This window comes from Pelodiscus sinensis, chromosome 14, assembly GCF_049634645.1.
Source record: "Pelodiscus sinensis isolate JC-2024 chromosome 14, ASM4963464v1, whole genome shotgun sequence".
Taxonomy (NCBI): domain Eukaryota; kingdom Metazoa; phylum Chordata; order Testudines; family Trionychidae; genus Pelodiscus; species Pelodiscus sinensis.
In genome coordinates this window covers 14,246,530-14,265,789 of record NC_134724.1, presented here as the reverse complement: position 1 = coordinate 14,265,789, position 19,260 = coordinate 14,246,530, and the positions used below count along the sequence as shown (strand labels likewise).

Below are 19,260 nucleotides of genomic sequence, written 5' to 3'. Positions count from 1 at the left end.
CAGCAGCCTGTGGTTTTCTGATAATCAAACTTGCCCAACCTCTCCTGTACTTTCTATTCTAATATGGCAGTAATGATAATAATACAAGAGGAAAACTGCATGATAGCAAAAGCAGGCAAGAGGAAGGTGGAGGGGCATAGGTAACACTGCTGATATAAGCCTTGGGGTCCTTCTAAACTGAGCAGGAGGGGGAAGACTTGATCTAAAAACCCCACAATTTTCTTTAGCATGCTGTGAATGTGCAACTTCTGCAAACATGCACAGCTAGTGCTTCTCATTAACAAGCTGCACATTAATACATTTAACTCAGACAAATGTAACCATCCTTGGACCACATTAATCAAAAGCCTGACAAGACTGAGCTAAAGAGATGAGGAAGGAAAACAAAGCATAGTCAACACAGAGGGTGCCATGCACTCATTTTCCATATCTCTCCCCACACACCCTACCTACATTTTGTGAGTTCAGAGTAACTCCTCCCCATCAAATCTATTCTTCCATACAGATGTCTCTGTCCCTCCCAGCATGCTGCTATGGTTGCCCAGTTCACTCATGTGAAATGATCTATTTTGTCTCCACCCCATGTCGCTAATAAAGAAAACAGAGAGTACTTAATGGCTGTGTCTACACTGGCATGAATTTCCGGAAATGCTTAAAACAGAATACTATTCCGTTTTCAGTTTTTCCGGAAAAGGAGCATCTACACTGGCAGGCTGCTTTTCCGAAAAAGCCCTTTTTCCGGAAAAGCGCGTCTACATTGGCCACAGACGCTTTTCTGGAAAAGAGCCCCGATCGCCATTTTCGTGATCAGGGCTTTTTTCCGGAAAAGACTACTGGGCTGTCTACACTGGCCCTTTTCCGGAACAGTGTTCCGGAATAAGGACTTATGCCCGAGCGGAAACAGAATAGTTTTTCCGGAATAGTGGCTGATTTTGTACAGTAGAGCATCGTTGCTTTTCTGGAAATTCAAGGGCCAGTGTAGACAGCTCGCAGCTTATTCCGGAAAAGCGGCTGATTTTCTGGAATAAGTGGCCCAGTGTAGACACAGCCAATGGGTATAAAAGCAAGACCAAGCCCAACAATAACTCAGTTCTGGAAAACTGCGTATGTTATCAATGTTGTTGAAAAATCTCTCAAGAAAAATCATATATATAGGGAGAAACAAATTTGAAAAGCAATCTAAAGCACTAAGGTTTCTTGAAGACATGAATAGCTCAGAGATCTAGAAAGGAAAAGAAAAGAACAAAGTCTATGAACAATCTCTTGTCATTCTGCCCTGGGTTGAGTCATCCCAGGATACAGCTTCATGCCACCTCCTGAGCTGGAAAGTACCGTATTTTCCGGCATAGAAGGCGACAGGGCGTAGAAGACGACCCCCTAATTTTCTAGTTAAAAGATGGGTTTTCGTCTTATACTCGCCGTATAAGACTACCCCCCCTTAAGAGGCCAACCGGCAGCGCCCCAGCACCCCTCCGCCTCCCCGGCTTTGCTCCCGGTGTCCCTGGTCTGCTGGAGACGGTCCCCAGCAGACCAGAGGCACTGGGAGCAAAGCCAAAGCGGCGGCGGGGTCCGCGCCTCTGAGGCTTTGCTCTGGCAAAGCCTCAGAGGCGCGGGACCCCGCCACGGCTGCAGGTTCGAACGGGGCTTTTCGCGCCCCGGAGGACACAGACTGCGGGATCTCGCGGTCCCGCCGCCCGTGTACTCCGGGGCGAGAAAAGCTGCTCCGTGTCTCCCTGGTCTGCAGACCAGGAAGACGCGGAGCAAAGCCTCTGAGGACGCCGGCAGCGGGACAGCCGCGGCGCATCTGGGCTGCCCCGCTGCCGGCTTCCCCCGAGGCTTTGCAAAGCCGCGGAAGGGCTCGGGCAGCAGGGCAGCCCAGGTGCATCTGGGCTGCCCCGCTGCCGGAGCCCCTCCGCGGCTTTGCTCCGCGTCTTCCTGGTCTGCAGACCATGGAGACACGGAGCAGCTTTTCTCACCCCGGAGTACACGGGCGGCGGGATCGCAAGGTCCCGCAGTCTGTGTCCTCCGGGGCGAGAAAAGCCCCGTTCGAACCTGCAAGTCGGGGACTGCCTGTATACCCAGCGTATAAGATGACCCCCGATTTTTGGGAGATGTTTTTTAGCATAAAATGTCGTCTCATACGCCGGAAAATACGGTATGTTTGCAGGATCTACACCAAACAATGCGAGTAATTCTGATGAAGTCATCTCCCCTGGATCTTGCAGGATTCGGCTCTTTGTCATTTGCTTTTCTCCAGCTGGGTATTTAGAATGGCAAAATAGTGGGATTTTACCATCAGCCAAAATAGGGAGGGACTCACACACAAACCAAGTGGACTGAGGAACAACTGCCAATTAAAGCAACACAAAGCAACAAAAATTAAGTTCAACGCACCCTCAAAAGCCATTAGTAACCACGCTGTTTAAATGCAATAAGCACACACATGAGTAATTCAGTCTTGTCGGGAGTCCAGGGCACAAAACATAGTATGGTGGGTTTTTGCGCTTTCATTTGATAAAACAAATAAGTTCAGTCACATAACACTGTCATTATTCTCATTCATAGATTCTGCTATAGATGCCCATGACATAAGAAAAATTATTAAGGCAGTGTCTGTATTAAGCAAGAAGGCTGTGCCGACACAAAAAGTTGGCGCGTGCGAATGATTTTTGTGGACATTTTTGCCAACAAAATATGTCTACCCCCAACAAGCAGGTTTTGCTTTGTTGGCAAGAGAATGGTCCTGTTGACAAAACAGCATTCACATGTGCACATGCCATGGATGGTAAAACCTTGTAATTTACTGGGGGGGAAAAGGAAGCACCTGTCAAGCAAGTGTAAGTGTAGACATCATATATACTGTAGCCCAATGGCTGTGACTCTGTAACGCTGAAATAGCTGTTCCTTCTGGGCAGCACTGTTGCCTCCCTGGCTGTTCCAGGCGACACTATTGCCTGAGTTACGTCCTTCGCCTCCCTCTGAGGTTCTCAGCTGACTTCTGCACCACTCAGCCACGCTGCCACAGGGGAGTAAGTGGCACAAGCAGCCGTTTGGGGGCCGCAGACCCCATGCAGCACGGAGGTGCTGCATGGGGAGCGTGGGGCCCAAACGGCCGTTTGTGCTGCTTGCTCCCTCGCGGCAGCCCAGCTGAATAGCGCAGAAGTCAGTCGAGTGCCACGGAGGGAGGGGAAGGGGGGGGCGGAGTGGTGACATACATGGCCAGGGGGCAGGGCCTGGCCACGTACGTTACCGCCCCTCCCCCCTTTGCACTCCCCTTCGCCTCCCGCTATGGCGCTTGGCTGACTTCTGCGCTGCTCAGCCGAGCCATTGAGGGGGAGCCCAAACAGCCGCTTGTGCAGCTTGCTTCCCCACAGCAGCCCAGCTGAGCGGTGCAGAAGTCAGCCGAGCACCATGGCACGAGACGAAGGGAGGCAGGACGGTGACGTGCGGCGTGACAGCGGCTCCAGGCCCCGCCCCCTGGCCATGACCATCACCACCCCGCCTCCCTTTGCCTCCCGCAGTGGTGCTCAGCTGACTTCTGCGCCGCTCAGCTGGGCCGCCGCGTGGGAGCAAGTGGCGCAAGCGACCATTTGGGCTCCGCAGTCGCCCTAGTGAGAGGCAGGAGCGGGAGGAGAAGAGAAAGACAGAGACAGAGAGAGAGGCAGGAGGTAGAGAAGAGCTAAGAGAGAGTGAGGGGGAAGCAGGAGGAGGAGGAGAGACACGGAGCGAGAGACACGGAGCGAGAGACCGGAGGCTCAGGAGAGAAGACCGACGTGAAGGAGAGACCTGAAAATCCCATCTTATGATGGGCTAATTGGCTAGTAACCTTAGACTTTCCCTATCACCCTTGCCCAAAACAGCTTCCAAATGAGTTCAGAGAATTTGGATCATTCAAATAGTCCATTACTAGAGTTGGGGTGAGATTTTTCAGCCACATTTTTTTTTTCCAGTGAAACATTAATAAATTGGAATAAAATGGAATAAATTACCTAGAGAGTTTGTGGAATTTCCATTATTAGAGATATTTAAGAACAGGTTAGACAAATATCTATCAGGGATGATCTAGATAGTGCCTGGACCTGCTGTGAAGGCAGGGACTGGACTTGATGGCCTCTTGAGATCCCTTCTAGTTCTAGTATTCTATGATTAAACTGTTTTGGGCATACTGAAATGCTTTATGAATGTGTGCCAGTTTCATCAAATTGTTTGTTTTGATGAGAAACCAAAAATTCAGAATAAAAACAGAGCTTTTTGGTTTGATGTTTTTGTAGTGTTGTTACCCTGGAAGAAGTTAATGTCGTGCAGCTCTTTTAGATAATCACAGTTCTCATTAATGTTGATGGAAGTGCTAGATCACCCTTCATTTCAGGCTAAAGAGATGACACAATTAAATACCCCTTTATGAATGGATAATTGGACACAACAGGAAATCACCACTCATTGCACAAGACCACATGGCAAAGCTTACCCAGACATAAACTATGTTTGGGGGGATTTCCCTGGGACTGATTGCAAATGCAAGAACTACGAGATTGACAACTGAGCTGTATACATCTGCATGTGAAAGGGCCAGAGATCCCCGGGACACAGGACTGGCTGGAAAGGCAGGCTTGGAAACTGACTGCTGTGTGTTTCTATCCTGTTCATGGAAAGTTTCTTCCTTGTAAATAAACAGGATTGTACCAAATAAACACCTGACTCAAATGGTATAGTGACAAATTACTCAAACCAAAGTAGCAACAATAAAAACAACAACAGCCATGGCAACCAGCAAGTTCTAGCCCTTTTCAACAATGCCTCCAGTTTCTAATGGATAAAGTAGTTTAATTGCAAGGTTGAACTTGGCAACACACTGGTTTTGCTTGAAAATTTCACCTTGATATGAATGCTGCATTCCTGATGAGAAGTGGTGATAATTCTTTGCAACAGGAAAACATAACTGCAGTGTAATTACACTGTAATGTTAATGTAACTACCGTCACTATGTTATGAACTGGAACCAAAATGGAAACCAGTAACTTTCACCCTCACTAGAAGGGAAGCAAGCAGAAAGGCAAAATCCTCTTCTCCAATCCACATAGTAATACTCAACTCTAATATTTCTGTGTTCCTTTTATGTACCCATGTATTGCTGAAGTCAGATAGGGTGCAAATTCAGAAACCAAAACTTCTAGGCTGTGTCTACACTGGGCCACTTATTCCGGAAAAGCAGCCGCTACACTGGCCGCTTGCTTTTCCAGAAAAGCAATGACGATCTACTGTAAAATTGTCAGTGTTTTTCCGGAAAAACTATGCTGCTCCCATTCAGGCAAAAGTCCTTTTCCAGAAAAACTGTTCCGGAAAAGGGCCAGTGTAGACAGTACAGTAGTCTTTTCCGCAAAAAAGCCCCGATCGCGAAAATGACAATCGGGGCTTTTTCCGGAAAAGCACATCTACATTTGCCACGGACGTTTTTCCGGAAAATGTGCTTTTCCAGAAAAGCATCTTGCCAATGTAGACGTGCTTTTTCCGGAAATACTTATAACGGAAAACTGTTCCGTTTTAAGCATTTCCGGAAAAGGGTGCCAGTGTAGACGTAGCCCTATAGTATTGTATTGCTGGATCTCAATGATGCAGAGGCATACCTTTCTGTTACACATTGCATCTTTAGGGATTCCAAAGCAATTTATGAAGTTCACTAATCTTACACAGAAATACTTTCACTCTACATCCGCCACCTCTGGCGTTGAACATAGCAGCTTAAATATTTCATAGCATGAAGTATGCAAACATGACTCCATAAGTTATTACTGAAAGTGAGGAGGACAGAATGGAATTACAATAGTTGGAATCTGGTCCAAGGGAACATGGTCTACACCCCTCTTTCCTATGGAAAGCGTCATATGACGCCCACAAGTAGCCAATACCTTAGTTATCTCACTTTAATGATTTTAGGTAGGTACTTACTGAACTGCTCTAGGTCAATACTGCTGTTGGACTCTGGCATAGCAGTGATGGTGAGCAGTGGGCATGGGTTTCCTCCCAGAGTCTGGCACAGGGTCTGCTGCCTGTAGTAGACCTTCTTGGGGTCCCTGGTTTCTTCCACGATATCAAGGTAGGACTGAGAAAAAAGCAAGGAACCAGCTTTACAAATGATCTCATACTGTGAGCTTTCAAACTTTATTTTAGTCTCAGATATTTAAACTGTACCCTTCTCTTAGAACCTGGGTGGTCATTTCCTGTATTATTATCCTCTTCTTTCTTTCATCAGTCAGAAGTGTCTCACTCCAGATGTCTGATATGAATGCCCTAATAGGTTAGTTACAATATGGACACCTGTTGCACAGGGAACCATCGCTAAAACTCATCAACTCAGTTCGCACAGAAAACCACACAGTCACCAGAAGGTACAATTTCTGGTATCTACCAATCTGGGTGAATTTCAGCCACTGATCTAGAGACAAAAGACTCCAAATCTTACCACCAGGCCTTTAATCCATCTTTTCATTGAACCTCAATTATCTAGCGTATAGCTCAACACATGCACTGGATACCTATGATGATCTATTTCATAAACCATTTTGCTATATTGCGTAAATGCAATTATTACACCTATTTAATGATCTTGCACAGATACAGAGGACGTGTTACAATAAGTTACTTATATGCTATGGTAATCACTGAAATTTCATGGAACCTTTGCTAATATGGATACCACATGCCATACTGTTGCATTATAGCAGTGTTTCTCAAAGTGGGCCAAGAAACCTCTTTGAGACAAATGCTAATTGGTTCTGCCAGTTTCTTTACTTACTGGTGCCGCAGCCATGGAGCTTTGTGGCTTCCATTGGCTCTGGTTCACCATTTGCAGCCAAAGAGAAGCACATGAAATGGCGTGGGCTGGGCCACTGCTTCCTGCAGATTCTATTGGCTGCAAACGGTGAACCGGAGCCAATGGGATCTGCAAGGCTCCATGATCATGGCACCAGTAAGTAAAGAAACTGGCTCAGCTGGTTAGCATGTTTCTCAAAGAGGTTTCATGGACCACTTTGAGAAACACTGAATTATAGCTTCACATGCAAACATTGAGGTTTTTTAAAAAAAAAAATGAATTACTTCTCATCAAATACACTTGATAGTACTGGTCAAAAGCAGTGCACTAGTGAGTGCATCCACTGAAAATGAAATTCCTCTGTACATATGCTGTAAATATGTCTTAAATTATTAAAAATATATGGTGTTATTAAAAATGTGCTCAAATCACTAACTCCACATAGAAGTTTATCATCTTCCCAAATGCCCTTGGATTGCTAATCACATTTACTTTATTACTTGTCTGTAGTTAAAGACATATTTCACACACAGGCACATGCTCTAAAATAAAAGCTATCGGTGCACAGACCTGAGCTAGAATTTGTTCTTCATGCAAATTACAGTAGTATAATAATCTTCCAAAGGGAAATGTGCAAGTCCCATCACTCACATCATTTTAAATTAGCCTAGGCAAAGCTACTCTGGAGAATATATTGTAGGCAACAATCTTACTTTGGCCACCAACTGGACATAACTATCAGTTCTTTTCCATTGCTAATACCCACTGTCCAAACACTGCTGTCCTCGACTCAGTTTTAATTAATTCAATCCTTGCTGAGGCAAAATTCTCATCAACTTCAAGGAGCATTTTACCAGAGTAAGCCATGAGTAAGAAATGAGTAAGTACTGCAGGATTTGTCCCTATTAATTTAATAACAACCTTTCATCTCAATTCTATTCATTCAGGTGAGATACTCAGGGTGTCCCACAGGCTACAAATTCCATACCAACAGAAGGAATCAATACATACTGAAATCATGACAAGGTACTGTAGCTCATTAATAAAGAATTCGGTAGGCCCACTCTTCACATCCATCCATCTCCCAGTCCCCTATTCTCCTGCTTCTGTGGCATACGCCTGCCTTTTCATTAACTGCTTAAATATATGCCACATTCAACTTCTGGAGCTCTCTCTTGATTCCACATTAGCTTATGGAAATAATTGGTCCCCATGGGTCTGGTGCAGATGTTTTGGACAGCCAGGGCTTGACCTGATTGATCTCTGGTACTGAATCTAGCTTTTGGAACATCTGTAGTGGGATGTGAAGCAGTCAACTTTGTGTTGAGATTCAGAATGGGAATGAATCTCTCATGGACTACATTGCTGTGCTGGACTATTCACATGGCTACTGTTACCTAAGAAAAGAGATTCTGTTTCACTTGAAGATTTGCTCCTCCATTCTTGGGCAAGGGCAAAATGGTACATTTCATAAGGTTTAAGCTTTAAAAAAAGTCAGTAGGGGATCCAAAATAGCTCCATTTATCCATCTATTGCAATAGGGATTGGGTAGATGACATTAATGGCAAGAAAATTACAAACAATAAGGAGTCCTGTGGCACCTTAGAGACTAATAGATTTATTAGGGCATAAGCTTTTATGGGTAGAACCCACTTCATTAGATGAATTGGAGTGAAGGTTACAGAGTCAGGTATATATATTGTGTTAATGAGGTAGACCTCTGCCTCTGTAACTTCCACTCCAACTCATCTGATGAAGTGGGTTTTACGTGCAAAAGCTTATGCCCTAATGAATCTCTAAAGTGCCACAGGACTCCTCATTGTTTTTGCAAATACAGACTAACATTTTTACCCCTGCGAGATTTTTCACAATGCAAGACAATTAAAGGTGGCAGGGGCAGCTTGAAAGCCCAATATCTTAATTTTCAGAAAGGTTTCTCTCTCATGATTAAGGGAGAAGTGAAGTGGGACTCGGGAACTTCCATTTATTGTACCCCCCCCTTATTTAACAGGGTTCAGAAAAAAAAAAAAAGCTAGAAAAATTCATGGAAGTTAGGTCCATCAATGGCCATTAGCCAGGATGTGTGGGAATGGTGTCATTAGCTGATGTTTGTCTGGAAATGGATGATAGGAGAGGGATCATGTGAGGATTACATTTTGTGTTCACTGCCTCTGGGGCATCTGGCACTGGCCACTGTCAGCAGACAGGATACTGGGCTTTGGTCTAACCCAGTTATGTTCTTATACTTCCCTTCTTTATGCTTTGTCTACACTGCAGGCTTCTTGCGCAAGAAGCTTTTTGTGAAAAAGATCTTCCGGAAAAACTTCTTGCACAAGAGTACGTCCACACTCCAAAAGCGCATCGGAAAAGCAAAGCACTTTTGCGCAAGAGAGCATCCAGACTGCATGGATGCTCAATTGCAAGAAAGCTCTGATTGCCATTAAGAGAATGGCCACCAGGGCACCTGTGATTGTTTCAATAGGCTGTTTTTGCACACAAAAAACCCTGCTGCCTGTCCACACCCATCTTTTTGCACAATAACTCTTGCACAAAAAGGAGTTATTCCTCATAGAAAGAGGAATACCTATAATTGCAAACTCCCCCACCCCCTCTGTTCTGTCAATTCATTGTAAGTTTTCTTGTGCAAAAACACACTTGAGGTATGGACATTCTGTGAGTTTTTGCGCAAAAACTCTGCAGCGTAGACATAGCCTTAGAAGCCTTGCCCTGGATTTTCCCACTATTTATAGCTCAGAAGGTGAGCTGGACACACTGTTTCTCCCTTAACCCTCTCCCAGCACCATTCACCTATGGAAACAAAGGAGCACCCTGAGTGAAATCTCCTCTCCTTAGGAGGGCAATCATTAATTTCCATTTCAACACAGCTTTGAGACAGTAATAACTTACGCTTTGGGTTGTGATTTCCCCTCCACCCCACATGTGTACATTCAGAGCACAGCTGGGAGTCAAGGGGAGGAGGGTACCTAACTGGAAGTATGTCTAGACTGCATCCCTCTGTCGGCAGAGGGATACAGATTAGGCAGGTCAACATTGCAAATGAGGCAGGGATTTAAATATCCCGTGCCTAATTTGCATAAAAATGGCCGCCATGTTTTGCTGACTCAGCACTTTGTCAGCAAAAAGCGGCAGTCTAGAGGGGGATCTGTCGAGAAAGAAAGCCATTTTCGACAGATCCCTTATGCCTCCCTCAAGGAGGTTTAAAGGATCTGTCGAAAAAGGCTTTCTTTTTCTGTTGGCAGAGGGATGCAGTCTAGACGTACCCTGGGACAAAGTACACACCTAATGGTAAATCTGAAATAGGTCCTGGTCCTCCACATAACATGGAACAGCTAAGGATTAGCCACATAGGAGAAGCCATCGGCCTTTTCCATCTAGCTTTCCATTTGCCCAGAGCAGCCCACATCTCTCAGAATGAGATGCTGGGGCACAGAATGAATGGTGACATGTTTGGGTTGCTTGATAAATACTAAAAATCACAGCTTGTTCCATGCAATTAAGACTCATGGCTATCTTTTGACTTTAGCCTGATCTCCAGACTGGACAGGGGCTATGATGTGGACCAGGCAGTAAAAGCATTATGAAAAAATAGCTAGCATCCTGTGAGTAATGCCACAAAGGCCACATCAAATAATAGATGATTAAGTTAGTTCCCCTCCCTTGTTCCCATTAGTCTCCTCCTGGACAGGCCAACATTACCATCAGTGCAGAGTACGTGTAAGGGTAATGGTAGGCCAGATAACAGACATCCTCCCCATGAGGGAATTTGATCGTAAAGGTGAGTGTGTAGTAGGATTTCCCTCGTGCGCCTCCTGCTGCAGCTGCACTACGTTGGTAATGGTTTCTAGAGGATGAGAAAGAAGAGGAATAGATTTTAGTCAGTTTTGGGGTCCTCATCTTGTGTATTCATACAAGAGTTGAAAGATTAGAGAGGTCTCCGTTGTAAATGAGCTGTGGCAGAGCTTCAAGCTCAACCGTGCATGGTGCAAACTGTAAGTGATCCAAATTGAGATCAAGTTGACCAGTTCCATGACAGACAGAATGCAGCATGCAACACAGTGCCACAGAACAGTCTCCAGCATACATTAATAGGTCATGTTATAGAAGGTAGGTAGGTAGGAGGAAGCAGCAGACATGGAGACACAGATAGCATGGTGATGGTTAGTGACAACATCCACAGCTGGATTCTAGCAAGTTAGAATACAATGGTCAGAGAGGGCTGAGGGCAATGAGTTAGAGACAGAACAGCTGGTGGCAGCATGAGGCATAATTCGACTCTGTCAGTCCTGGGCCTGTGGGGCTCAGCTGGACTGCCTTGTGGGAAGATAACAGTTCATCTCGTGTGGGGAGGTGGAGCTATCAGAGAATGGGTGGGTGGGAAGAGGCTAAGACTCCTTGACAATTAAGGAGGAGTAGACATTGTAGGGGTTAGCGTCCAGTCAGTGCACTCTAAGGGTGTGTCTAGACTACTGAGTTTTGTCGACAAAAGTGGACTTTTGTCGACAACACTATACCTGCGTCTACACTACCGCTGACTTCTGTCGACATAACGTCGACAGAACTCAGCAGTTTTGTCGACGCTGGTAAACCTCATTTTACAAGGCATAACACCTTCTGTCGACAGAAGGTGTTATTGCCTGTAGGGTTGCGTCTAGACTACAGGGTTTTGTCGACAAAGCAGCTTGCTTTGTTGACAGAACTGAATGTGTCTAGACGCTCTATGTCGACAGAAGTTTTGTCGACAGTATCTGTCGACAAAACTTCCGTTGACAAAACCCTGTAGTCTAGACGTACCCTCAGAAAGATGGAACTGGAACAGCACATAAAAGGATAGGGAAAAAGCGAGGTGAAGGAACATGGGCAAAATACTCCATGTGTCATCAGGCACAACTCCTGACTGAGCACAGAGAGGAGCTGGGATTGAGCGAAGTCCACCACTGAGGAAGTGGAGATGATTTCATGAAGAAACTCTTGGCCAACCCAATCTCTCCCATCAGATCCTCCCCACTTTCAGTAACAGGAGCACCTGAGTCTTCAACACTTCATAAATCTCCCTTCACATTTTTGGCACAGGTTCTCTTGCAGGGGATTAATTCTAATATAGATGTGACTTCTTGATGAGAAGGGCCATTTTCCTTCAGCACAGATGAAGAACCTATTCATACACTTTAGAGAGAAATATCAAAACAAATTGCACCCAGACGTATATTTCAAACAATATTTTTCCTACATTGCACCAATTATGCCATTGCCAAACCACCTGATTCTGAAGGACTGTGAGGCTTTCTGACAAATGTTATCATCAGTGTTGCATTAAAATGCAAAATACTGCAGGAGACCAAAAGATGCAATTTCAGCTCCTGAAATTTACAATCCCAGTTTATTTCTCTGTTGTTTTTATTCAAGAGGGTGAAGAGAGGAGATAATTATTCTTCTCAAATCCTCCAGAATAATCAGCTCTTCATCATAAGAAACACACAGCACAATAGCATGTTTCTTTTGAAAGCATATGGATTTAGTGTACAAACACGTGAGCGGAATGGCACTGGCAACAATATGAAACCTTATAGGCAGCATTTTTGCATTAATGGCACAATGGAAACAAAAAAAACAATGGTGTAATGCTCAGCTGATGTCCACACCTAGATGTTGCCCCCTGCTATTTAAAAACACTAAGTAATAAATAAATTTAAATATTAGACTGAAAAACCTAACTCCATTCAAGTCAATGGATTTGATTTCGGTGGGACAGGATTTCATCCACTTTTCTTAAAGATCAAGACAACAATGTATCATTTTCTTCCAGTGCACCCGAATAATGGGGTATAGGGGTCAGGAGCCTTCATTTGTGTGATTTACGTGGATAGGGCATAGCCTCCCAATCTCTATTCTATTCATTTCACTTTTGTGGTTGTGATAACCTCAGACTCCAGATGCTATAATAAGCCCTGAGATTTTCTGAGACAGTCCTGAGACATCCCCAGCAGGTTGCTGGTGAGAGGATTGAGAGACGGGTATGGCAGGCAGGTGCTATCCACTGTTCATCCATATAGTTCAGCCAATGCATTTCCAGACTGGTCCTAATGCTCCAGTCCTGAGTTTCCCCCTCCACCAACTCCCATAGCTTGACCTCTACAGTTCAGTCTTAACCAAAACATCTTTTGTATCCTATTGGGGCCTCTCCAGCACATAGCTCTGACACTAGCACAATCCTGGTATTCAGCCCACTTGCTATCCCAGTTCTGGGATTCTCGTCGCCCTCCTCCCAGCTCTGCTGACAAACCTCAATGCTGATTTGCAATGCCCACTGCTATAGCAGCACAGGACACACATACATGCCCTTCCTCCCCCAAACAGGGCTTTCTAATCTGTCCTCTTTCAAATCACCTCAAGATTCATCTTGGCTGTGCTGTCTACTGCAAACAACCTAGTGATAATGACAGGTCTTCCTGTTTAGTGACATCTTGGGGTTTTGTTCATCATTACTGATTCATAAAAGAAGAAACCTAGACCGGTAGCTAACTGACACAGCTCTATGATCCTATTACTGATAGTTCTGGCAGCTTGCACACCCACATGTTGTTTCCAGGCCTTATTTAGTTTGTAAATATCTTTGGGTTATGACTGTCGAGTCTGTATATTTATACAGCTCCCAGCCCAATCCTGGTGAAGGTCCCTGAATGCTACATGAATCCAAACAATACATCATAATCCTTCTAAGTTATGCCCAAATGTGATGTGCAATGTGATATTAGGATGGGTCATGGAATAAGTCCATTAAATATATTTTCACATTTGATTTCTCAGATCTGGTTGGTCTGCAGAGGTGAGAAAGGTCACACAATTCACCCACAGTAACCTCTGGTTCCTACTACCTATTTTATCCTTCCTTCCCAAAATGCACCAGAGCTCTGCATTCTTTCCAGAAGCTAGTACACTGTTTCTTAGAAAAAATATTCAAGGCCCAAGGATGGCTTTATGAGCATGAAAGCTATATCTTCTGTGCTTTTGAGTAATTATATAACAGTCAAATCATAAAGCTCACTGCTGTCCCTCAAAGCATACTGTGTACAAGAAATTTACTTCTAACAGCAGCTACTGAAAAAAAATTAATTATAGTAATGCACATCACTTACTGTGTATAGCACTTGTCATGTTCAAAGCCCTTTACAAATATTAGTTAATTAACCCTCAAACTGCTTGCCTGTTAATAATTTTTGGGTGGTATTATAATTATCTCCATTTAACAGCTGGGGAAACAAACAGAGGTGAAGAGAATTGTCTAAAGCCACAGAGTAAGTCAGTAGCAGAGCTGAGATGAGAACTCAGGAGCTGAAAAACTCCAAGCCAGGCAGCAGCAGTCTGACTCACTCAAGAGGCCCTTTGACACCCTCAATCACCTGCAGCATGTGGCCAATAGAAAGCTTCACTGGCACTGGGTGAAGGGGTAAATGAAATATAGTTGGGTATCAGCTTAGACTAAAGTGGCAAAGTAAAATGCATATATTGTGATATCTGTATGTGACATACCCTTTCAGAAAGTGCAGAAAACAAGGTGCCCAATAGGGCAGGATATCATGGAAAAAACAGTAACAAAAACCAACTATCAGGAAATGGCTGGTATTAAAGGTCTGGTATATGGCCACTGGAGCCTGGAGTTCCCTTTCCAAGGGGCAGACCCTTTTTCAGTGTTCTAATTTTTGGATATCCAGTAAAAGTCTGTTGAAAGCAGTAGCACCCACCTAGGCTGTGTCTAGACTGCAGGCTTCTTTCGAAAGAGCCTCTTTCGAAAGATCGCGTCTAGACTGCAGGCGGATCTTTCGATAGAGGAAATCCGCTTTTTCAAAAGAGAGCACCCAGCGAGTCTGGATGCTCTCTTTCGAAGACGGCCTCTTTACATTGAAGAACGCCTTCCTTCGAAAGAGGAACTTTCGAAGGAAGGCGTTCTTCCTCGTGAAACGAGGTTTACCGCCATCGAAAGAAAAGCCACGTTCTTTCGAAATAATTTCGAAAGAACACGGCTTGAGTCTGGATGCAGGGGAAGTTCTTTCGAAAAAAGGGTACTTTTTTCGAAAGAACCCCTGAGTGTGGACACGGCCCTAGTGACCTGAAAAGGACAATTCTTGTGGCTAAATGGTAAATATGGGCCCAAGCCCACTGTCTAAACCCTGGGTAGCCAAGACCAGCTCTTGAGATTGAAAGGGAAGATACCATTCCATAGCATATTTCATAGCATATTTAAGCATTGACTTCTCCCCTAGAAACGAATAGAACCAGGTAGTACTGACTGTAATAGTGATTTTTAGAGTGTGAACATAAGACTTCTGGATAGAGTGGTGAAATCATTGTTCTGACATCACAAAGGCCAGCAAAATCACCTATTGGGGGGAATAAGTCAGTCATTAATGACCTGGGTAGGATTCCAGTTGGTGAACTAGATACCAATGCTTCACAAAATCAAAGGGCTGGAAGAGACCTCAGGAGGTTATCAAGTCCAACCTCTTATCCAAAAGCAGGACCAACCCCAGCTAAATCATCCTAGCCAGGGCTTTGTCAAGCCAGGACTTCAAAACCTCTAGGGATGGAGAGTCCACCACTTCCCTAGGTAACCCATTCCCAGTGCTTCACCATCCTCCTAGTAAAATAGTTTTCCCCCACCCCAATATCCAACCTAGACCTCCCCCACTGCAACCATTGCTCCTCATGCTGTCATCTGTCACTACTGAGAACAGCCTCTCTCCATCCTCTTCAGAACCCTCATTAGGTAGTTGGAGGAGGCTATCAAATACCCCCTCACTCTTCTGTAGACTAAATAAGCCCAAATCCCTCAGCATCTCCTCATAAATCATGTGCTCCAGCCCCCTAATATTTTTTGTTGCTTCAGAGCCCATTACCAACCCTTTGAGCCATCCAATGACCAGAACAGTTGGGGGTTAGACAATGAGTTGAAAACAAACCGTGAAACCAATGCCCAAGAGTATTTTCCCCAATTTGATATGCTGACATGTTCCTTAAATAATTTGATGAAAAGGAATATTATTTTCTGTGTTAGCATAAACAGCTGCCAAGACAAGTGAATTAGACAATTTCATAATAACTGGGACTATTTATCATGGGTGTATCCTGGCACTTCACACAGTGAAGCAATAAAACTCAGCAGCAGTATCATCAAGATGCCTTTTGACAGCTGAGTTGCTAATATTCTCCATAACATAAAATCTCTCACGAGATGTATGGGAAAGGTATATGATGGCAGAGCAGAGGTAATACATCCATCTTCATGAGTGAGCTCTCTCATCTCCCCTCACCAGTGAAGATGAATGTCAGTAAAGATCAGCCAGAGTGTATTACACAGACAACCCATATATATGCCTCATACCACTGTCCTTCAGCACAGGGGCTACTTCAAATCAGAGCTATGGGACATGAGAAATGATGGGAGTTTGTGGGAGAATGGGCATGTTAGCATCTCTGAATTTCCCCTTACTTATTCATTCAAGGTCTGGGTTCACAGATAACCTTCTTCTAGTCAAGGAGAGTGGGATGAGGCTTCCTCCAGAACCCAACACTCATTAGGGATGTTAAATACCAGCTAAATGAATAGTCGAATAACCTCATGAATTCTTATTGGTGACTTGACTATTTGATAGTCCCCGGAAGCAGAGCCAGTAGCCAGTGCACTCCAGCCCTACTCCTGGCAAGCCCCTGCCATTCCACGCTGCTGCTTCTGTATCAGAGGCAGCAGCACAGGGTGCCAGGCAGGAGCCTGGCCATGAGGGGAGCCAGTTTAAAAACCAGCTCTCTGCACAGACTGGCAGACAGCAGCATGGGGCTGTAGGCACCAATACAGAGGCAGCAGCCCCTGTCTGTGGATGGCGGGGGGGTCCAAGCTCCCCATGGACAGAGCCTGCTGCCGGGAGTGGGGGGTGGAGGCTGCTGCAAAACAGCCTCTGTTCAAGGTGGCCTGGGCTGGCTGCAGACAGAGGCTGGTCCAGCAGCAGTCCCTGTCCGCGGGGGAGTCCCAGCTCTTCGCCGACAGCAGTTCCTTCAGCCTCTGTTCACGGGGAGCTTGGACTTCGCAGACAGCGGCTGCTTCCACAAAGCAGCTTCTGCCCACAGTGGGCTCAGGCTTGCCACAGATAGAGGCTGTTCTTCAGCAGCCTCCCCCTCCACATATACCCCCGCCCTGCTGCCTCTGATAGGGAATATGAGTAGTCAACGAGATTAACCGATAAGCCTCGGTTTATCAGTTAATTGTATAGTCAGCTACTTGTTTCCATCCCTATCCCACATGAGCAGAGTGCTGTGGGAATACACAGGTCTCTTCTGCCACAACACACTGAGCATGCTGCCTTCAAGTGTTCCCATCGCCGACTGGTGTGAGGAGCCACAGACTCGGATTGCTATTAGATTTGCTGCCTACAGACTGGTAAACTATAAGCTTCCGTGATTGGGCTGTTGCTGTGTGATTGATGAAAGAAGAAGGGTTGTGTGTACACATGTTAACCTACAAATAACAGATTGATAAATGACAATATACAAATATATTAATGTGTAATTGAATGTACAATTGAAAGATACTACATATGCCAAAACAAAACAATCCTATGCTAATGCCTCAACTTTATCGTTGGCCATGATATGATTAAGAATGTAATTGCATATTCATAGCTTAAATTTACCAGTCAGCTGCTGTTTAATCACCACCCAATAACTGCCTTGTTAATGACATTAGGAGCCATCTCCATTGGAATCAGCATGTAAACAAGCATTGCATGTCCTACATCTGTTGGTGCTTCTTCTGCCTGCAGTCATGAGCCCATACACAGAAGCCAAAGGCTACAGGCTTGGTGCAACATCTAGAACAATGGGGGTCACTCTTGGCTGGCCCTTACTCACTACATACAAAATATGATTAATAAAGTTATGTAGGGACCAGCTGTCCAACAGCAGCACGTAACTGCCACTTTTGTGAAAAAACTTGCCAGCTGTCTACACTGTCAGCTTGATTTTGCACAAAAGCACTGACGTTCTACTGTCTGAAATCAGTGCTTCTTGCGGAAATGCTTTGACGTTCCCGTTCGGGCAAAAGCCCTTTTCCGGAAATGTTTTTGCGCAAGTGGGCCAGTATAGACAACTAAAAACTGTTTTGCGCAAAAAAGCCCCAATGGTGAAAATGGCGATCGGGGCTTTCTTGCTCAAAACCGCGTCTAGATTGGCATGGATGCTTTTCCGCAAAAAGTGCTTTTGCGGAAAAGTGTCCGTGCCAATCTAGATGCTCTTTTCCGCAAATGCTTTTAACGGAAAAAACTTTTCTATTAAAAGCATTTGCGGAAAATCATGTCAGTCTAGACGTAGCCAGATGAGTATGGGGGCATTATTTGAGCAAGATAATTGGTTATTTTAACTGTTACTGACAAAGCACCCATTGGAGGTAAAAGAATCATCATGCTTGACCCCCAAGAGAGCTTTATTTGGGGACTTTGGGCTTGTTTTCACAGGGAACTAGAAGGGTTTTTCCCCCCCTCTTGTCATGACATTAGTTTGGAGCTCTGTGCTTCTCCTGAAAGGCAATAATATTGCAGTAAATACACCCAGCAGTTTTTGGATTGCCCATAATGCCATGCATGCAAGTGAGAACAATGACATTTAAACCTCAAGGCCAAATGTATAAACACAAGTAAAAAGCAAGACAAAACCTTATTTTGCATGGAGAAAAGCATTCATTCCATCTGGGGTTATACAAGTCCCTAAGCCACACAAGACTATGTGTGGATGAGATTACCCTAAACATGACACATGTGGTCCAGTAACAGAGAGTGAAATAGAATACAGTTTAATTTGAACAAGTGGATCATTAAACCCTGTGCATACAATCTGGAAGGAATTCAGCCACATGGACAAACTCCCTGTACACCCCATCAGTAATAGTCCCTCCAGGGAACACAGACCTGCTCCATCATCCTTTTAAAAGAAAATCCTAACATTTTAATATCAGCATTAAAAACATTGTAATTAATGCCCAGACCTCCCATCATGACTTTTCTTTGTCCAGAGGTTGCCATAGGATTGCCAATTTCTGTTGGACACACTTCTGGAGGTTTTATCACACGACATAAAAATTAATATTTAATTAAAGATTAACCTAACTCCCGCAGATACTGGACAACCCTAGAGGGTTGGCAACCTTAGGTTGCTAGTCCATAGCAGAGTTGGAGTCTTATCTTTAGCACAGACTCAGCTGGTATCATAGTCTTTAAAATAGTTTGGTCTCCTCTGTGGATGAACACAATAGGAGTGATCTCTCATTCTCCAAGCCAGCTGACTCCAAATCTAGAAAAACAATCTTTGTGTGGAGCCGGCCTGCAAATGGTTCTCTGTCTATCTCTGTAGGTTCTATCTAGATTGTGTCTGTTTGCTTGTTAAGTGTC

The 19,260-nt window shown here is 44.6% G+C and overlaps 1 protein-coding gene across 1 annotated transcript in view; it reads right to left on the bottom strand.

Annotated features, from left to right (window-relative positions):
• AGBL1 (AGBL carboxypeptidase 1) overlaps window positions 1-19,260 on the bottom strand; it is a 485,420-nt gene that overhangs the window by 346,833 nt on the left and 119,327 nt on the right. Inside the window, exons 16-17 of the mRNA XM_075897043.1 lie at window positions 10,529-10,673; window positions 5,947-6,100 (exon numbers count right to left, since the gene is read on the bottom strand). Coding sequence (XP_075753158.1) covers window positions 5,947-6,100; window positions 10,529-10,673 — 299 coding nt within the window. The remainder of the gene's footprint in view (window positions 1-5,946; window positions 6,101-10,528; window positions 10,674-19,260) is intronic.